The sequence below is a fragment of the Corvus hawaiiensis genome, chromosome 5 (assembly GCF_020740725.1).
Source record: "Corvus hawaiiensis isolate bCorHaw1 chromosome 5, bCorHaw1.pri.cur, whole genome shotgun sequence".
Taxonomy (NCBI): domain Eukaryota; kingdom Metazoa; phylum Chordata; class Aves; order Passeriformes; family Corvidae; genus Corvus; species Corvus hawaiiensis.
Window position 1 is genome coordinate 26,730,026 of NC_063217.1, and position 15,823 is coordinate 26,745,848.

Below are 15,823 nucleotides of genomic sequence, written 5' to 3' on the forward strand. Positions count from 1 at the left end.
AAAAATAGCATGAATAATGGAAGGCACAGTTTTAAGCTTAAAGCAGCAATCCATATTACATAGGTTAGTGTGGTTTTCAGAGCAATTCAGATAGAACACCATGGCACTGAGCAGTTCAGAAATAAAACATGTGAACATTTAACACTGTTCAGCCCATCACTGTGTTTGCATCAAAAGATAGCTGTTCAATAGCTGCAGACTTTCCAAGCAATCTCTGGAGCCTGGCGGCAAGTCATTCTCTGCTTGTCACCAGGGAAACACGGATCTATTCTGCATGTGGTCAGCCTTCCAGGGGTGAGGCTATTACTAGGCACCATCATAGGAAAAGACATCTCAAGACTCATTTCCTTAGCTAGATATTGCATTACTTGTGCATTTGAAAGGATAGGTTCCTATCTCTGTGGAGGCTTCTGATGCTACGGGTGGTTCAACTGGCAAAAGTACTGTCAAGTTTTCTAAAGCTCTGAATTCAAACACATGTTTTATTTGATCTGTGTTATATGATTTAAGCCTGATTAAATCTAACACCTGAAGGAAACATTTAAAAATAGATGAGATGTTCTCTCCTTTGGTAGATATCTGGGGAAAGTAGAAAAATGCAATAAAGTGAAACCAGTTTAAATATTAGTTCAAAAATGTTGTCAATTGCAAGATTTTTTTTTTTAACTCAGTCACTTCTGAGTTCAATCAAAATATTTCTGAAAATGGTAACAATAATGTTAACATTTCCCGTGATAGGATGGCAAATTAATTTTTAATTAACTTATAAATAATCAACATCACTGTTAAAAGGAAACAGAAGAAAGGTGCTAGTTTGGAGTAAAAAAGAAATATTTCTGTGATAACAGAAGATCAAAGATGGCATGGTCTAATTAAAATATAAAATGCTTCATGAATATCAAAGGATTACCTACAGCTCTGACAGACATTGTCAGGTAATACTACAGGCACCTTAATTCTTCTGGAATCATCTTTGCCTCCACTGGCTCCCAACCCTCTATTTTGGCACATCCTGCATAGGAAATCAAATGAAAAGCTGGGAACTGAACTGGTTTTACTGTCAGAGCTCCTCCAAAGAGAGTTTAAAAGTTTTGCTGATGATGTATCTGTCTGCTGGCAACTGAGCAACTCACGCCTGAATGAAAAGTAGTTGTATTAGAGCTAGCTAAAAAACAAATTTTAATCATGAATTCTGCCCTTGTTTTCTGTCTTCTCTTCCTCTACATCTAGAAGCTTCCTCAGGGTATAGAGGAGGCTTCTGTATAACAGGAATGTCACACAACAGAAGGCTGAATTCCTGATTAACCACAGCTCCTTCCACTTGAACTGCAACTATTTAAGCAAAGTAATAAAACAAAAAGAAAAGTCAATAATCAAATTGTGCCTCTGTTTCAGATGGATACACTACTGATGATATTGAATTTTACTGGAATGGAGGAGAGTCAGCAGTAACAGGAGTTAATAACATCGAGCTCCCACAATTTTCTATTGTGGATTACAAGATGGTATCAAAGAGAGTGGAATTTACAACAGGTAAGCACTGGCAAGTTAAAAAAAAATTGTCCCCCCTTCCTGCAGCCCAGAAATATCAGTGCCTTCCTTTTGTTTGGCATTAGTCATTATATGATTTCTTTCTTTCAGGAGCATATCCTCGATTATCACTTAGCTTCCGGCTTAAAAGAAATATTGGATACTTCATTTTGCAAACCTATATGCCTTCCACACTGATTACAATTCTGTCGTGGGTATCTTTTTGGATCAATTACGATGCCTCTGCAGCCAGAGTTGCTCTAGGTAACTTCTTCTCAAAATGACTGAACTACATAGACACTTGCTGCCTTTGAAAACAGTGGCACCAAATCCATACTGATGGTTGAAGCATCATTAATTGGGATCTTACACAGGCAGCATGGGGCCTTGGTTGTCAGGAAGGCGGGCAGGTGTGACCTTGCCTACATCTGAAGCCCTTGCTCCACACATAGGTTGGGATCCTGACTGACTTCCAGTTGTCATAATGGTCTTTGGATCAGACCAAAAGTATTTTGCTTCCAAAGTGGAGCGTAAAAGTCTAATTCAGACATCTAAGGGTATCTACACTGTGCTTCATGAACAATCCCTGTTGATGTTAGAAAGTGTCCTCTCAGGCCAGATCTGTGACTGGAATAAATACACAAGATCCTACTGACATCAGTGGAAATATGCCAGCTTACACCAAATCAGTCTGTTTTACCTACAGAGTTGGTTCTTTCCCGTACCATGTTCCTTCCTACAACTTTCCATAAGAATGAAGATCTTCTGCCACTACCTGTGCTTTAAGGCATATATGTTTTCCAACTCTATTTCCAGAAAGCCAGTTTGTCCCACTTCTATTTTGTCTCACCTCTCTGCAAATTAAAGTTGTTACATCTGTGCTTAGAGCTATTATCTACGTGCATTAATGACCTGTGATTAAACCAGACTAAAAAGTAATTTCATCCAGCTAAAAGAAAAACACATATGAGAAAAAAAACATCCAGCAGTGGATAACACAATGAGATGGAAATGCTTTACTTGCAAGCACCTAGTTAATAGGAAAAGTTGTTTTGGCAAAAGCATACGTATCACTTCATCAAAGACCATCACTTTATCAAAAGGCTTCCCTTTCTCCTTTCAACCCTCCATTTTCAGTCAAAAGCTAGATACTTATTCCAGATCCCCACAGCAATGCAAATCACCCTATGGGGTCAAGAAGAGCTACTGCTGTAAATAAAGTGAGAAGCATTTTCTCACATAGAAAGAACAGCAATCAACTCTTTGCTATCCAGGTGAGCTAATACCACATTCCCTAGCACAGTTTTTGCAAAAATTAAAGCAAGATGTTCCAACACAGCTTGGGTTACTGAAGGTAATATTTCATTCACCCTCCATTGCAGGAAAAGCCAAGGAAGGTGCTCTCAGCAGCCTTGCAAGGATATCTTCCTTTCCAGTTCTGCAAAACACATTCCCTAGGCTGCTAAGAATCTGATCACATAATTAATCCATCTGCATGAGAACTGCAATGCTGCCATTATGCCTTTTGTGCTCAAATCTCCTTCCTTGTCTTATTAGTCGATGTCTATTTCTTCCTTTCGCAGGAATCACGACTGTGCTGACCATGACCACCATCAGCACCCACCTCAGGGAGACCTTGCCGAAGATTCCCTATGTCAAGGCAATAGATATTTACCTGATGGGATGCTTTGTGTTTGTGTTCCTGGCCTTGCTGGAATATGCCTTTGTAAACTACATCTTCTTTGGGAAAGGACCTCAACATCAGAAAAAGACAGCAGGCAGGGCAGGACATGCTACAGGCAAGAAGAGCAAACTGGAAACAAATAGAGTCCAGGTAAAATGTTCAAGCTGTCTTTTCAGACATTATTTTTACTGTGACAAGGTTCATGTATATGATGGTAGAGATAAATACAGGTGGAAAGCATGCAAAAGCATTTAAGATTGCCTAGAGAAAAATTGTTTTTTAAGGAGATTACAGCAACATATGGTCTGTTCCATCTTCAACTGAAAACAGAGTAAGAAAATACAGAAAATGCAAATTAATATTCAGGGCACATTTTTTGCAGCAGAGAAGAAGAGTAAGAAAATACAGAAAATGCAAATTAATATTCAGGACACATTTTTTTGCAGCAGAGAAGAAATACAAGGGGTACAAGGAAGTTAAATATTTATCACTTCAACTGTATGGTTTTTTGCTTTAGAAGGTGGTATAGAAGAAATGTTTATAATAAAGTTCCTCTTTACACACAGAAACTTCACCAAAAATGAAAAGCAAAGATAGGCTCTGTTGCTTCAGTGAGCCCTGAATGAAGCCTGTAGCACTGAGCTTTGAGGAACACAAGAATGCTGCTGCTAGGTTTTAACAGCTTTCACAGATGTCAGGATTTTTCCCTCAGCTAAATTCAAGCACAACACAACTATCCCCTCTTAAAAACAACAAGCCAGAAAAACTTCAGGAAGTAATACTATGGACGTATTTTTAATGAGGACAAGTTTAATTTTGCAATACATCACTGAGCGCTTGTAAACATCTATAAACCAATTTCACTTTTTCCCAGTTTTTTGGAAATAAACCCTTTGAAGCCTCAGGTGTATTTGGCCCAGTCTGACTCAGGGGGAAATACATATTGTAATGAGCCAAAAATTTTCTTCTTTCCTCTGCTTTACTTATAATATATTACATCCAAGTATTAATGAGGACTTGCCTATGCTGTCCTGTAAACTTCTGTACTGTTACAGCCTGAGGTGATAACGTTTGGACAAAATTGTATTCGAGCCCTCTGTTCAGTTTGAAGAATGAGACTGACACATAAAACTCTAACAAGTAAGACTTTATCTTGATAGATGGTTAGTGTCACATACACATCAGGAAGTGCATTTCAGAAACTCTGTGATAGCTGATTCTAGAGCTGTGTGTCTGGTGTCCCACCACTACAGCTATGCATCATTAGCAAAGCCATCAGATTCTCAGTATCAGTGAACTCACGAGTCCATTAAAAGTTCTTACTTACATTTGCCTTCTGTCCCATTGTGTAGGCGATGCTTTATTACAGTGAGGGCACAAATTCAGTTCAGGCAATCAGCAGTCTCCAAGACCCCAAAAAGTACTGTCTTCCACAGAGCAGAGGAGATAAGCCACCCTAGTATGGATTGTTGTGCACAGACACTGTCTATCCATTTCTATGGAAAATAAGGAAGGGAAAAAAACAACACAACCCACACTCTGACCAGCTATCTCAACAGCTCCTGAGATAACCCAGCCTAGGTGAGAAGCAGCACAGCAAGGATTCATGACAAAGAGGAAATCAAGACTTCTTCAGAGGTCAGCCTTGGCTACATGTGCCCCCATGCACTGAACTGAGTAAAGGATAAGAGTGCAGGTAAGTTATTTTCCTACATATTTGGAGAGTTTGTTTAACTAAAAAAATGCCATAACTCATACCTAAAAGCTTTTGTCTAAATGTTGTGCAGCAAAGATTACACTGAGAATGGTACTCAGAATGGGATGGAAAGTTTTTAAAGCACCACATGCATACACCAGCATTTTTCTGATAGAAACAGGAAGTCATACATGCTTTGTACCAGGATTTGTAAGTACTCACGCTTCAGACAGCAATCTCATTCTGAAACTGAGAGTACTTTCAGTGAATAGACTGCTTTCTGCTTGTACAGTACAGGTTTGTGATCTTAAATACATACATATACACATATACATAAACACACACATGTGAATGGGTATCAGTGAATTTTGTATCCCACATATTGATGTGGTACATTGTGAACATTAATTTTACTCATCAGAGAAATGCTGATGCCAAACAGTTGTATTTCTGTCTTTGGCAGGAAGAGTGCAATGACCGGAGCAGTGGGACACAGTGAGGTTATGTGCCCTCCAGTGAAACCACTCTCAGCCCCCCTCCATCATGTTTTGAGAGTTTTCACTGGTATTATGGTGCCTGCACCAGAGCAGGGGAAAGGGGTCTTTTTAGCATAACAGAAGTACAGCTGTAAGTATGTATAGCTATAGGATATTTTTTCCCTTTTACTCTTGACCCACACCACTTATCCATACAGGGACTAGTAACTATTAGAAAATATGTAACAGTGCTTCATCTCTTTGTGCCAGGTGAAGATATTGATTGTTCCTATGTGACATACAACTCCAAAGACTAAAAGAGTTCAAATTCCTTCACCAGATTACACAAGCTTTAGATGTGTGAGCAACACTCAGCAATTGACCACGATATGATATTAACAGTATAGAGAAGACCAGATGAAAAATGAAACTGAACTGCTGTTTCTTAGGTGGCTGTTCCTTGCTCTACAGACTGAAGAAGGTGGAAGTGAAGTCTCTCCAGTTGCACAATTTATGCCATTTTTATTTTTAATATTAAAAATATTAATTTGTAGTAAACAATCTTTCTGTTTCTCTGAATAAAGCATAAAGACTGTTTATATCTCCTTGTTCATTTGTCAAAGCTAAATGTCACTGACACCGGCATAATTATGGATATATAGGACAAACCACCCAGCAAAAAAATATTGAGATTGTCCATGCATACAATTGCTTGTTCCCCCAGACAATTACAGTGTGAATAGTAATTACACAGAAGATACCTCTTAAGTATGAGAAAAAGTTAGAATGCAATCATAATGTGAGTTGGAAAGGAGCTGAGCCATCAAAAGGTTCATAAATGACAACACAAGGCAAGTGATAGATTGTCTCCCCAGTTCTGCACAGCATCACACGTTCCTTTCAACTGTTCTGTGAAACACTAAACAGTTGGGATAGAAAGCCAGAGACCAGCCATAGGCTCCAAGGAAAACATACAATTTTCCAATACAGTGGCTACTGGAAGGAGAAAAAGAAGGGAAGCACATAACCACGCAACTATCTTAACCTTCAAGTAAACCTCCTTGTGAATTAGAACAGCCCTGCTGAGCATAAGCTGTTTCTTTGCAGATCAGATTGTGCTAACACTACAGCATTTGTTCCAATAAGATAGCTTGTATGAATAACATGGCCCTGAGTCTTTCATCTTAAGAGGAAGAAACAATGGGTTTGTATTGAGAGAAAACAGAAGTTCTTACCTTTTATCTCCTAACAGTTAAGGTTAAAAAAAAAAAAAATAGGTAAAAATTCATTCCAGACAGCACTAAGCATTTGAGACCCATTCTCTGTCAAGGAATGCTAACATGCACTTCCCCTAGAGCTGTCTGACTACTCTTTATGTGGTCAATACAGGACTGTTGTTGTGGGTTGTTTTCTTTTTGTTACTTTAACTATTTTACACATACAATATCATTCGATGATCCTGAGCAGGCAACTAATTTTCTAAGTGTCACATGAAAAAAGGAGGTTTCATTGACCCTTAGCGTGGGGACATTGACTCAACCCTTAGTGTTCGACTTGTTTGTCAACGCCCCAGGAAAGCCAAGACCAGTCTGTCAGCGTCCTGCTAGGGGGACCCTTCACTGAACTGTCCTGCTGGATCATAGGGTGGTTTGACTGACTTAGTCAGGGACAGCCTAAGGGAGACCCCTCAGCAGGTCTTCCCAGTTTATGACCCTTTAGTGGGTCTTCCTCTTTATTTGAGTATGTCACCCACTGCTGGCAACTGCCACCACCTGTGAAGGACTCACACTAACAGCTTATGGAATATCACTGTTCATTAATAAAAAATGGTGACAGGTTAAGGTTCAAGGATTGGCAGTGATAGTATCTGACTGCAAAAACATATTTAAAGCAATACACAGAAAAATGCTAATCCCCAATGAAAGGATTCAGCACACATAGAGTGATTCTTACCCAATAGGCTTCCCTATGGGGTAGAAGACAGATTCAACCCACCGATCAATGCCAGTAGTTACAATGAAGTCTTCCCTAACATTTCCCCATTCTCAACTTATTTGTATCCTATTTCTTTACATTTAGGTGGAACTTGAGTGACTCTAGTCATATGTACCTTTGTTACTGATTGGTGTAAAATTGTCTTGCTTCACTCTTAAAGATAGAGGCAATAAAATACGGAGCACATGCCCAGGCGGGGTGGTCATACCATGGATGGAGGTGTGGGTTAGTATTACAATTAGATTGTAATGAACCAAGTGCATCTGAGGAGAACAATTTCACCACAGTTGTTGGCTCAGCAGCAGATCAGCTGCACAAGTTTTAATTCTTTGGAGTGAACTTCAAAATATACTGAAAGGGTTGTAATGATGTGGGAAATTGCACAGAGCAATTTTACCAGGTACATAAGAACATCTTTTATACTTCCATGAGCTAATTTAGTCAAGATCAGTGTAAGGCTCTTTGTTCTGAATTGCAAAGCCTGCAATTCCAAGACCAACTTGCTTCATGACATGCAAATAATCTTGCCTAAAATGGTTTAAATTAAATTTGTTTTTAAAATAACAGGTTCATTCAGAACACTTAGAGCAGGAATTCAGACACTGCTTGGCTCAAAATAAATTGTCAGAGCATATTAGTTTAAGAAAGATCCCTGTGAATCACTTCAGAGTGCAGGCAGTTATGAGTTGTCGTCCCAAAAGAAAAGTCTTAATAACTGCTTAATGATGCTTGCATTACTGTTACTATTATTATAACACTAAACTCAATTATCTTACATATTAGATTATGTAATCAAAGACAGCTGAAAGAGCTGTTTCATAAAACTGGAAAGAAAAGATTGACCTATCTTCTGAGAATTAAAACCAAATTTTTTTCACAGAGACAACTCTGAGATCACTGGTTTTTTTCCACAAAAATAATGTCAGATCTTCAGAGTAAAGGAATAGTCCTATAGTTATGGCAGTCCTCTGGAGAGTAGGAAACCCTAGCTTAAATCCTCCTTCTTAGATTTGAGGAATTGACCTAAAAAGTGTGAACTGGGTAGCCCATATCTCAAGGAAACTTTTGAAATGCCATGCTGATTTGTGACAAGCTGGCCTTTCTAACCTAGAATATGTGAACTTTTCCCACCAAAACTACGGTGGAAACTGGGGTGTTCCCACTGAATGCTTGTTTTAGCACATACAGAATCCATTTCCTAACCTGACTAGTGCATTTTGTATCTGTGATGACTTATTACTTCACTTAGAAGACTTTTTTACCCCTCAGTTCTCTTGTGTGGTTTTTGCATGAATAGTCCCTTCACTGCTTTGCTTTCAGTTATTAAGTGCTTAGTCTGGCACAGTGCAAATATGCCAGCAGTTATGGTGTAAAGATTTCTCCTGGTGATGGGAAGGAACATCTTCTGCATTGCCAGGTGGAACTGAAACTTTCTGTGGTCCCAGCTTTCCTTTGCAGCAACCCACAGAGCCTGGTTTTCCCTGTGTGTTTTGCTTGGAATCTTTTCTTGCACATACTTCAAATCTGCTGTAGATTATAATATCCTTTCCTAGCTCTGCTATGTCATACTAAAAATGTAAAGCTCAGAATGTAAACAAAGCATTGCATATCAATAGTGCTTCACAAGACTAGGTATTGTCTATAATTAATATCTTATTCCCTGATATAAAGGTATCCACAGACATGGTCTAGTTTGTTATAAATTTGAGATAGGTCAAATACCACAGTTTATCAAAAACAACATTAATATTCAAGCCTCGAGGTGAAGACCTTGAAGTTTCATTTAAGAGGCCTCTGTTCTGATGTATATTTCCCTCATATGAGCTACAGTGAATGTTTAAATATCTGTGAATTTGAAACATATAGTAAGTCTTTATGGAGAAGTCAGAAGTCAGCCTGGAAACACTACAAAAACTTTTCAAAAGGGGTTTTACTACAAACATGTAGAAAACTAAAGATTTGTGAAAAGGAAAACACTTTGTAGCAACGCAGCAATTCATGGTTAATTACATTCATACATAAGAAAGAAAATGATACGAAAAATATTTTATATATACACATAGTTGTTTGTGCCAGACATGTCCATACTGGTTGCAGTTTTCAGTTCTTTGCTTAGGTACTTAAAACAGTGCTCTGACTAATAGCACAAATAAAGTGACAAACATATTTGAAACAACTGCTTCTGATACCAATACATAAAAATGCAACTGAATGTAAGGTTTCATTGAATAAAATGGGTTATTCTATATGCACATGAACAAGTTAAGTATGCTATGATTTACATCCCTGTAATACAGTAATTGCCCAAAAGCAATTCTCATCATGAGTATTTTACAATAACTGATAAAATATGCATGTATCTACATGCTCTTCATATGATGAACCCATTGTTACAAAACTTTTAGAAACTAATCTGCAGCACTAAAACAGTCAAAAACTGTTTAAAATGGGCAGCGACAGCAACATTTTCTTTTCACCTCAAGTATGTGAAAGCTTCAGGTGCCCAGTCTACAGACTTTAAAAAACAGTATTTCATAAAGGCCATGATCCAAGTAAAAGAAAATTACAAAAGTCTTACTTCACAGAGGATGCGACAACTAACTGAACTGCAATACCAAGAAGCTGAGTGAGGATGGAAGGTGCTCAGATATTTAATAGCTAATTTCACACTAGTCAGGAAAATGTAATCAGTATCTTTTCACTTTTGTGAATGCTGTAGCAGCCATGACTGTCATTGCAGCCCCAGGAGCACCTCGACACTAGAGCTACAAGGTCCATCTGGGAAACACCTTGGGCTGGCTGAGGAACTTGTCTAATCCACATTCCTTCCTTGACACAGGTTGATGCCCATGGAAACATGCTTCTCAGACCACTTGAAATACGAAATGACGTTGGCAGTACAGATGTGTCCATGAGCCTCCGTGACCCCCGAGCCACCACGTACACGTACGACAGTGCCAACCTGCAGTACAGAAGAGCCACTTCCAGCAGAGACCTCTACAACAGGAGTGCTCTGGACAGGCACAGGCTCCATAAAAAAGGACACTTACGAAGGAGGGCATCCCAGATCAAAGTCAAAATCCCTGATTTGACAGATGTTAACCTGATAGACAAGTGGTCCAGAATGGTCTTTCCCATCATGTTTATTCTTTTCAATGTTGTTTACTGGCTGTATTATGTCCACTAATTTATGCAACAATGTTACCACAGACTCACATAGACTTGTTTCTTTTCCTTCTCAATTTCATTAACTCTGAAGAACTGCAGTAGCTATAATGTTCCATGTTCAATGTAAGATACTCAGCTGTGGAACACTTCTAGATTTAAGCTTTTAAAAAAAACAACAACCCAACACAAATCCAGGCTCACAACATTTAGATCAGAATAGTACAGATCAGCTCTTAAGGAGCATCTTGAGAAAAATTGCTCTACCTTGTTTTTTACAAAGTTTATGCATCACCCATGACCTTTCTGTACCAAACATAACTTTTGTTAGTGGAGTAAAAATTTGTTCCACTGTATTTCTTATCACATATTGGCAGCTCACAGCAGCATGCTTCCAAACAACACAGTCAAACTACTAGTAGTATCTATGTCACTATCTTTCACCATTTAGAGTGTAGAGAAATTTGAAGAAATTACAGTGTAAAGGATTATAACTATTGCACCGTGCTTCACTTCAAACTTAATAGTTATACTGGGAAGTATTTCCATAGCGTGTTTGAGAAGTGTCACTCAAAGAGAAGTCGAATCACATTTTCAGAGGCAGAGATCTTCAAAAGAAAGAAAGGATAGCAGATAGAAGTCCCACTGAGTTTCCAAGCAAGGAATCAGCTGATTTGATCTCAATGGAATTTTGTTATTTCCACAAAGTAGCAAAGTTGATATTTATGAGAACAATTGTGCCATACGTATTTTTTTATTAAAAAGGAGAAAACAAACGCGTGTTCATTCTTTGAAGCAACTCTGAGGGATATCCCAGGCCAAGATTTTTCTTAATTCCCAGGTTTCCTGTGGCTAGTAATTGCAACTTTCTCCCAAAAGTTGGTAGAATTCTGGGAACAGATCTGAGGAAATTTCTGCACAGAGTTTCCTTCAGATTTCTTTATTCCGCTGAGGACCAGGAGACGCAGCTGAGTCTTACGGCACACCGGCAACACTGGGTGCACTCCTGAGGAGTTGCCTCTTCTTACCTGGCTGCCTATTGCCTGATACAACTCCAGCCAAGGAGCCACAGGCAAAGGGCTAGCAACATCCATGCAACTGAGAAGCAATAGGTCAGTCATCTCCTATCGATGTTAAATCCGTTTCCCTTCTCTGTTGCCAATAGTTTCTTAAGAGCGCTGACGCTATGCTGCCTAACAGCATTTTATTGAAACTATTATCAGATGGGTTTTTTCATATTGCAAGTGTTTCATACTTTTAGGAGAGTCAAGATATACAAGCCAACAGAGTCTATGTAGGTACAGAGGTGATACTATCAATGGAAGCTGGTACAGAAAGAAACACTCGTCAGGATGCAAACAAAGTGATGTGGAAATCTCCTTCAGTAGTTCCTCATTGCCTGGCAGTAACGTCAGCTGATGACTTTATTGCCAACTGACACTGAAATCTCTTCAATCAGAACATAATAATAAATGAAACCCTCCTACATGTTATGGTTTGTCATGTTGTGAAAGACCTGAACCTTCTCACAGACCAGGGCCTGCTGCCCCTTCCCTTTGTGCAGCAGGCTTCTCCAGAAAGAGTCTGGAATCATAGAATCACCAAACAAGAAAGGGAATAGGTTTAATTTACTCACTACAAAAGTTGTAAGGCTGCAAACCAGGCATTTGTCATTGCTGATATAAGGGGGGTCTTTGAAACTATCAGGTTTTATGTGGGCTCCAAAGTCCCAGTCTCATCCCGGGTTCAACGGAGCACAATGGTGGTCTCCTCAGGTGTCTTCTCTCTGCTGCTACAATCTTTAGCCTCCAGTCTACTAAGGAGTTGCACCGTTTTACAAGATAATCAGCCACTGAGTACAACTTGAGGTGACTCAGGACAAATATTAATTCAGGCAAATGGCTCTTTTGAAAAGGCTATGTATGCCTATCCCCTCCCTGAAAAAACTCCAAATAATTTTTAAACAAGAGTTCCACATGGGACAGTTTGATTAAGTCTTTAGTCATAGTTAAGTAGTGTTTATATCAAGAATATTTCAGTGGAAACTAACAATATTATTTTGGTATTGTAAAATAAAGAATACAGAGAACACAAGGAAGCCTTGCAAACTGAACTTTAACTGCAAGAAATAGCCCCAGGAGGGAGACAGCAGTAGGACCATATGTGCTCTCCATTCCAAACACCTATCCCATTAAATGGTTTTGAATTCTTTGAACTGGCATGAGACTTTACAGAGTAAGTCCATGAGTCATTGAATTTGCCTGCTTTGTGGTTATACACAAAAATTAATTCAAAGAAAGTAATACATCCTGCAGATTTGCAGTGTAAAACATGACAACTGTCAGTGACTCATGTTTTTGCATTACCTGATTTGCCAAAGATATTCACGGACAGACCACAGGTCAGTAATTAAGCCCAGCTGATCCAGTGGTGAAGAGATGATACAACCTCTCTCCTTACAGCTGCACTGAACATTTTGGAAGACCCAACATCCAACACGACATGAAAAGAAGACTTTAGATTAAAAAAAAAAAGGATCCTTTATTTTTGATTACAAGGGCAAAGATCACCTTTGTTGGTCTTCAGCATTTTTTTCTTGTAGGCCCCTAACATCTGCATACACATATTTTTCTAATTTCTGGTTCAGCCAGATACTTCTGGCACAGATGATAGGCACATGGAGTAAAAGCAGTTATATTGTGCAGCTCCAAGCAAAAAAAAAAGACAAAAGAATGGAGCAGAGTAAAAGCCATTAACAAAACAAGATGCAAATGCAAAAGTCCTTAAGAACAGCACGTTCCAAAATAGGAGTGTCTACCCTTCTGCCCCAGGAGGTGTTGAATAGATGCCGCCAATCCAAATCCCAGCCCTGCAGCCCATTTTGAGCAGCACACACCAAGGCCTATCCGCATCAAGAGCTGGAAGCCACCACCTTGAGTCAGGAAACAGCTGCCAGCTCTAGGTGCAAAGTCTGGCAGTGGGGACTAATAACCCCACCACATACAGAGGCAAGAGCCACTAACTGTAGGTACAACTACTTCTAGAGTAAAAAGCAGAAGAAAACATTTCTCACCTGAGAGCAATAGCTTGGCAGCAAGGGCAAGCCACTGGTTATTAGTGGCATAGGATGGCAAAATGAGTCTGTTTATGGGTTAGCCAGGTATGTTGCCATCTGGAGCTAGAAATTAGGGAGTAGAAAAGAAACACAATCTCTTCCCACCAATAGGTTGGAGTAATTTGGCTGACTTTACTCAATAAAGGTGAATAATGCTGTAATGTTAAGTTCCCTCACTGTTGTTCTTCCGTAGTTTCCCTACCCTTAGGAACCAGACTTCAAGATCAGCATAGATAAGATCCTATTGCTAATGAGGTTTTGGCTAAACTCCCATACAGTTTGTGCAGCTCTCATGCAATTTCTACTGGAAGTCATTTTTGGCTCAGTTTCCCAAGGCATTGCATTTCTACTGTTACTGAGCATGTATATTTGTGTGCCTACCTGGGAGTCTCCCAACAATATTTGAATCCATTAATAATTTCAACCAAAAGATAACAAAACAGAAAGGATCTATGAGATACTACCTTCCTACAAGTTTCAACAAAGCAGCTATCTTAGCAGAGGACAAAGCTCACCTTAATCCACCCCTCTTCTCTGGCAGAAAGAAGCTTGATGAACCCCAACCTTATTTGACACAAAAAATACTCTCTTCAATGAAACAGTAATATTTTTGACATTACAGTGCTTTATGCTACCACTGAACAGCACAGAGGTTGCTATTTTAGAATATCTGCTGGTTCACCTAGTTCACCCTTACAGGAAATGTTTCTTCCCTTTGTACTGCAAGTGGAGGATTTTTTGACATAAATCTCGAGAGAAGTCACCCAGGGCCTGGGGTCTGTGTTCCAGCAGCTGTTTCCCATTACCACTGAGCCTATTCTCATGAATTCTCACATACTGAGGATGCGTTGCTAACACATCCTTGGGAGTATTAGTAAAAAAAAGGCTGGATTATATCTGTTATGTAAAAAAATACTTTTTAAATGGGGTCTGTATTACAAAGCATAACCTCCCAAGATCTGTGACTGTACCAGTATGTTTCTTCCTATCCCCATGGGCAACCAACCACACTGCAGCCCAAGGAAGGCAGGAGATCACACAAGAATAATGAATTTCAGCATGTAGTAATACTGAAATGTATATGCACACGGTGAAAGAATCAAGTGACAAATAAAAAATCTGGCATTTCTTAAAGGAAGACTGGGTGACTTTGGTCTACTTACTGTCTCGGAGTGTGGAGTTAACTCTAATGATGTTGTTTGCTCCTTGACATGTGTATTTCTCAATTATTTTGTAAGTAATCTTGAGTCTCCCAGAATTACAAAAATATCACTTCTTGTCTCGTTCTGCTGCCAGTCTAAGAAATGGCCTGGTACTCACTCTTTTACACCTTTTTTTTTTTTGCAAAAATCCAATTGCATTTGAGTACCAATACCAATGAGGACCCAAAATAATTACATGGCAGCAGAAGCACATCATATTGCTAGAGATCATCTCTGATCAATTTCTTTTAACTCATTATTGGCTCTCTGCACCTTCACAGTCTCATGCAAAAGTATAAAATCAATCACACTGCCGAAAATGTTCATAAAGATGGTTTCATTTAGCAGATCATGCATTTTTGGTGAGAACATCAGCCATCTCATTCACATCTGTGAACACACCAGTTTCCTTGTTCCCATCTCTGAAATGTCATTTGCTGTTTTGCTCTAGCTGACACCATATTACCTGATTTTTTTTTAGATTTTCAGAGGAAACTTTGAGTGTTGTGTACTGTAGCTAACATTTCTGAAACAAAGCTGGCAAATCAGCATTTCAAGATAGAGCTGAATGAGACTGGCATAGGTAAAGAATTCAGGATTGGGTTTTACAAAGGAAGTGAATAGCAGTTCTCATTACATCATCCAGCATTGCTCTGGCTCCCATTTAAGTCAATATCAACAGAAATATGGCAGATCTGAAACCTCTGCATTCCCCCCAAAAGAAAAATATACTCTTTTACCATAGCCATCAAAAAAAATTATTTAGTCTATATGATGCTAGGAATCCTTCCCCACAGATAGTCCATCACCAAAGCAGTCCCTGTGGAACTGTAGCAGGTCCTAGTTGTAAAAATCCCCATATCTTCCAGGGCCTTTCATTACTCTATTAGATAAATTAACTGACTAACCCAATGCTTAAAAATAGCCAGAGCCTTCTCTATGTAGGACTCTCTACACAGG

General features: G+C 39.1%; 1 protein-coding gene across 7 annotated transcripts in view; it reads left to right on the forward strand.

The window, feature by feature from the left end:
• Window positions 1-13,822, forward strand: part of GABRB1 (gamma-aminobutyric acid type A receptor subunit beta1) — a 127,082-nt gene extending 113,260 nt beyond the window's left edge. For 3 of the 7 annotated variants that reach the window (XM_048303562.1, XM_048303563.1, XM_048303564.1), the window contains 4 exons: window positions 1,396-1,533; window positions 1,642-1,794; window positions 3,114-3,364; window positions 10,221-13,822. In XM_048303562.1, the coding sequence (XP_048159519.1) occupies window positions 1,396-1,533; window positions 1,642-1,794; window positions 3,114-3,364; window positions 10,221-10,568 (890 nt within the window). In that variant the 3' untranslated portion in view covers window positions 10,569-13,822. Of the gene's footprint in view, window positions 1-1,395; window positions 1,534-1,641; window positions 1,795-3,113; window positions 3,365-4,566 lie in introns of all 7 variants that reach the window. The other 4 variants (XR_007203611.1, XR_007203612.1, XM_048303566.1 and 1 more) reach the window with 4 other exon arrangements.
• Window positions 13,823-15,823: the final 2,001 nt, after the last annotated feature.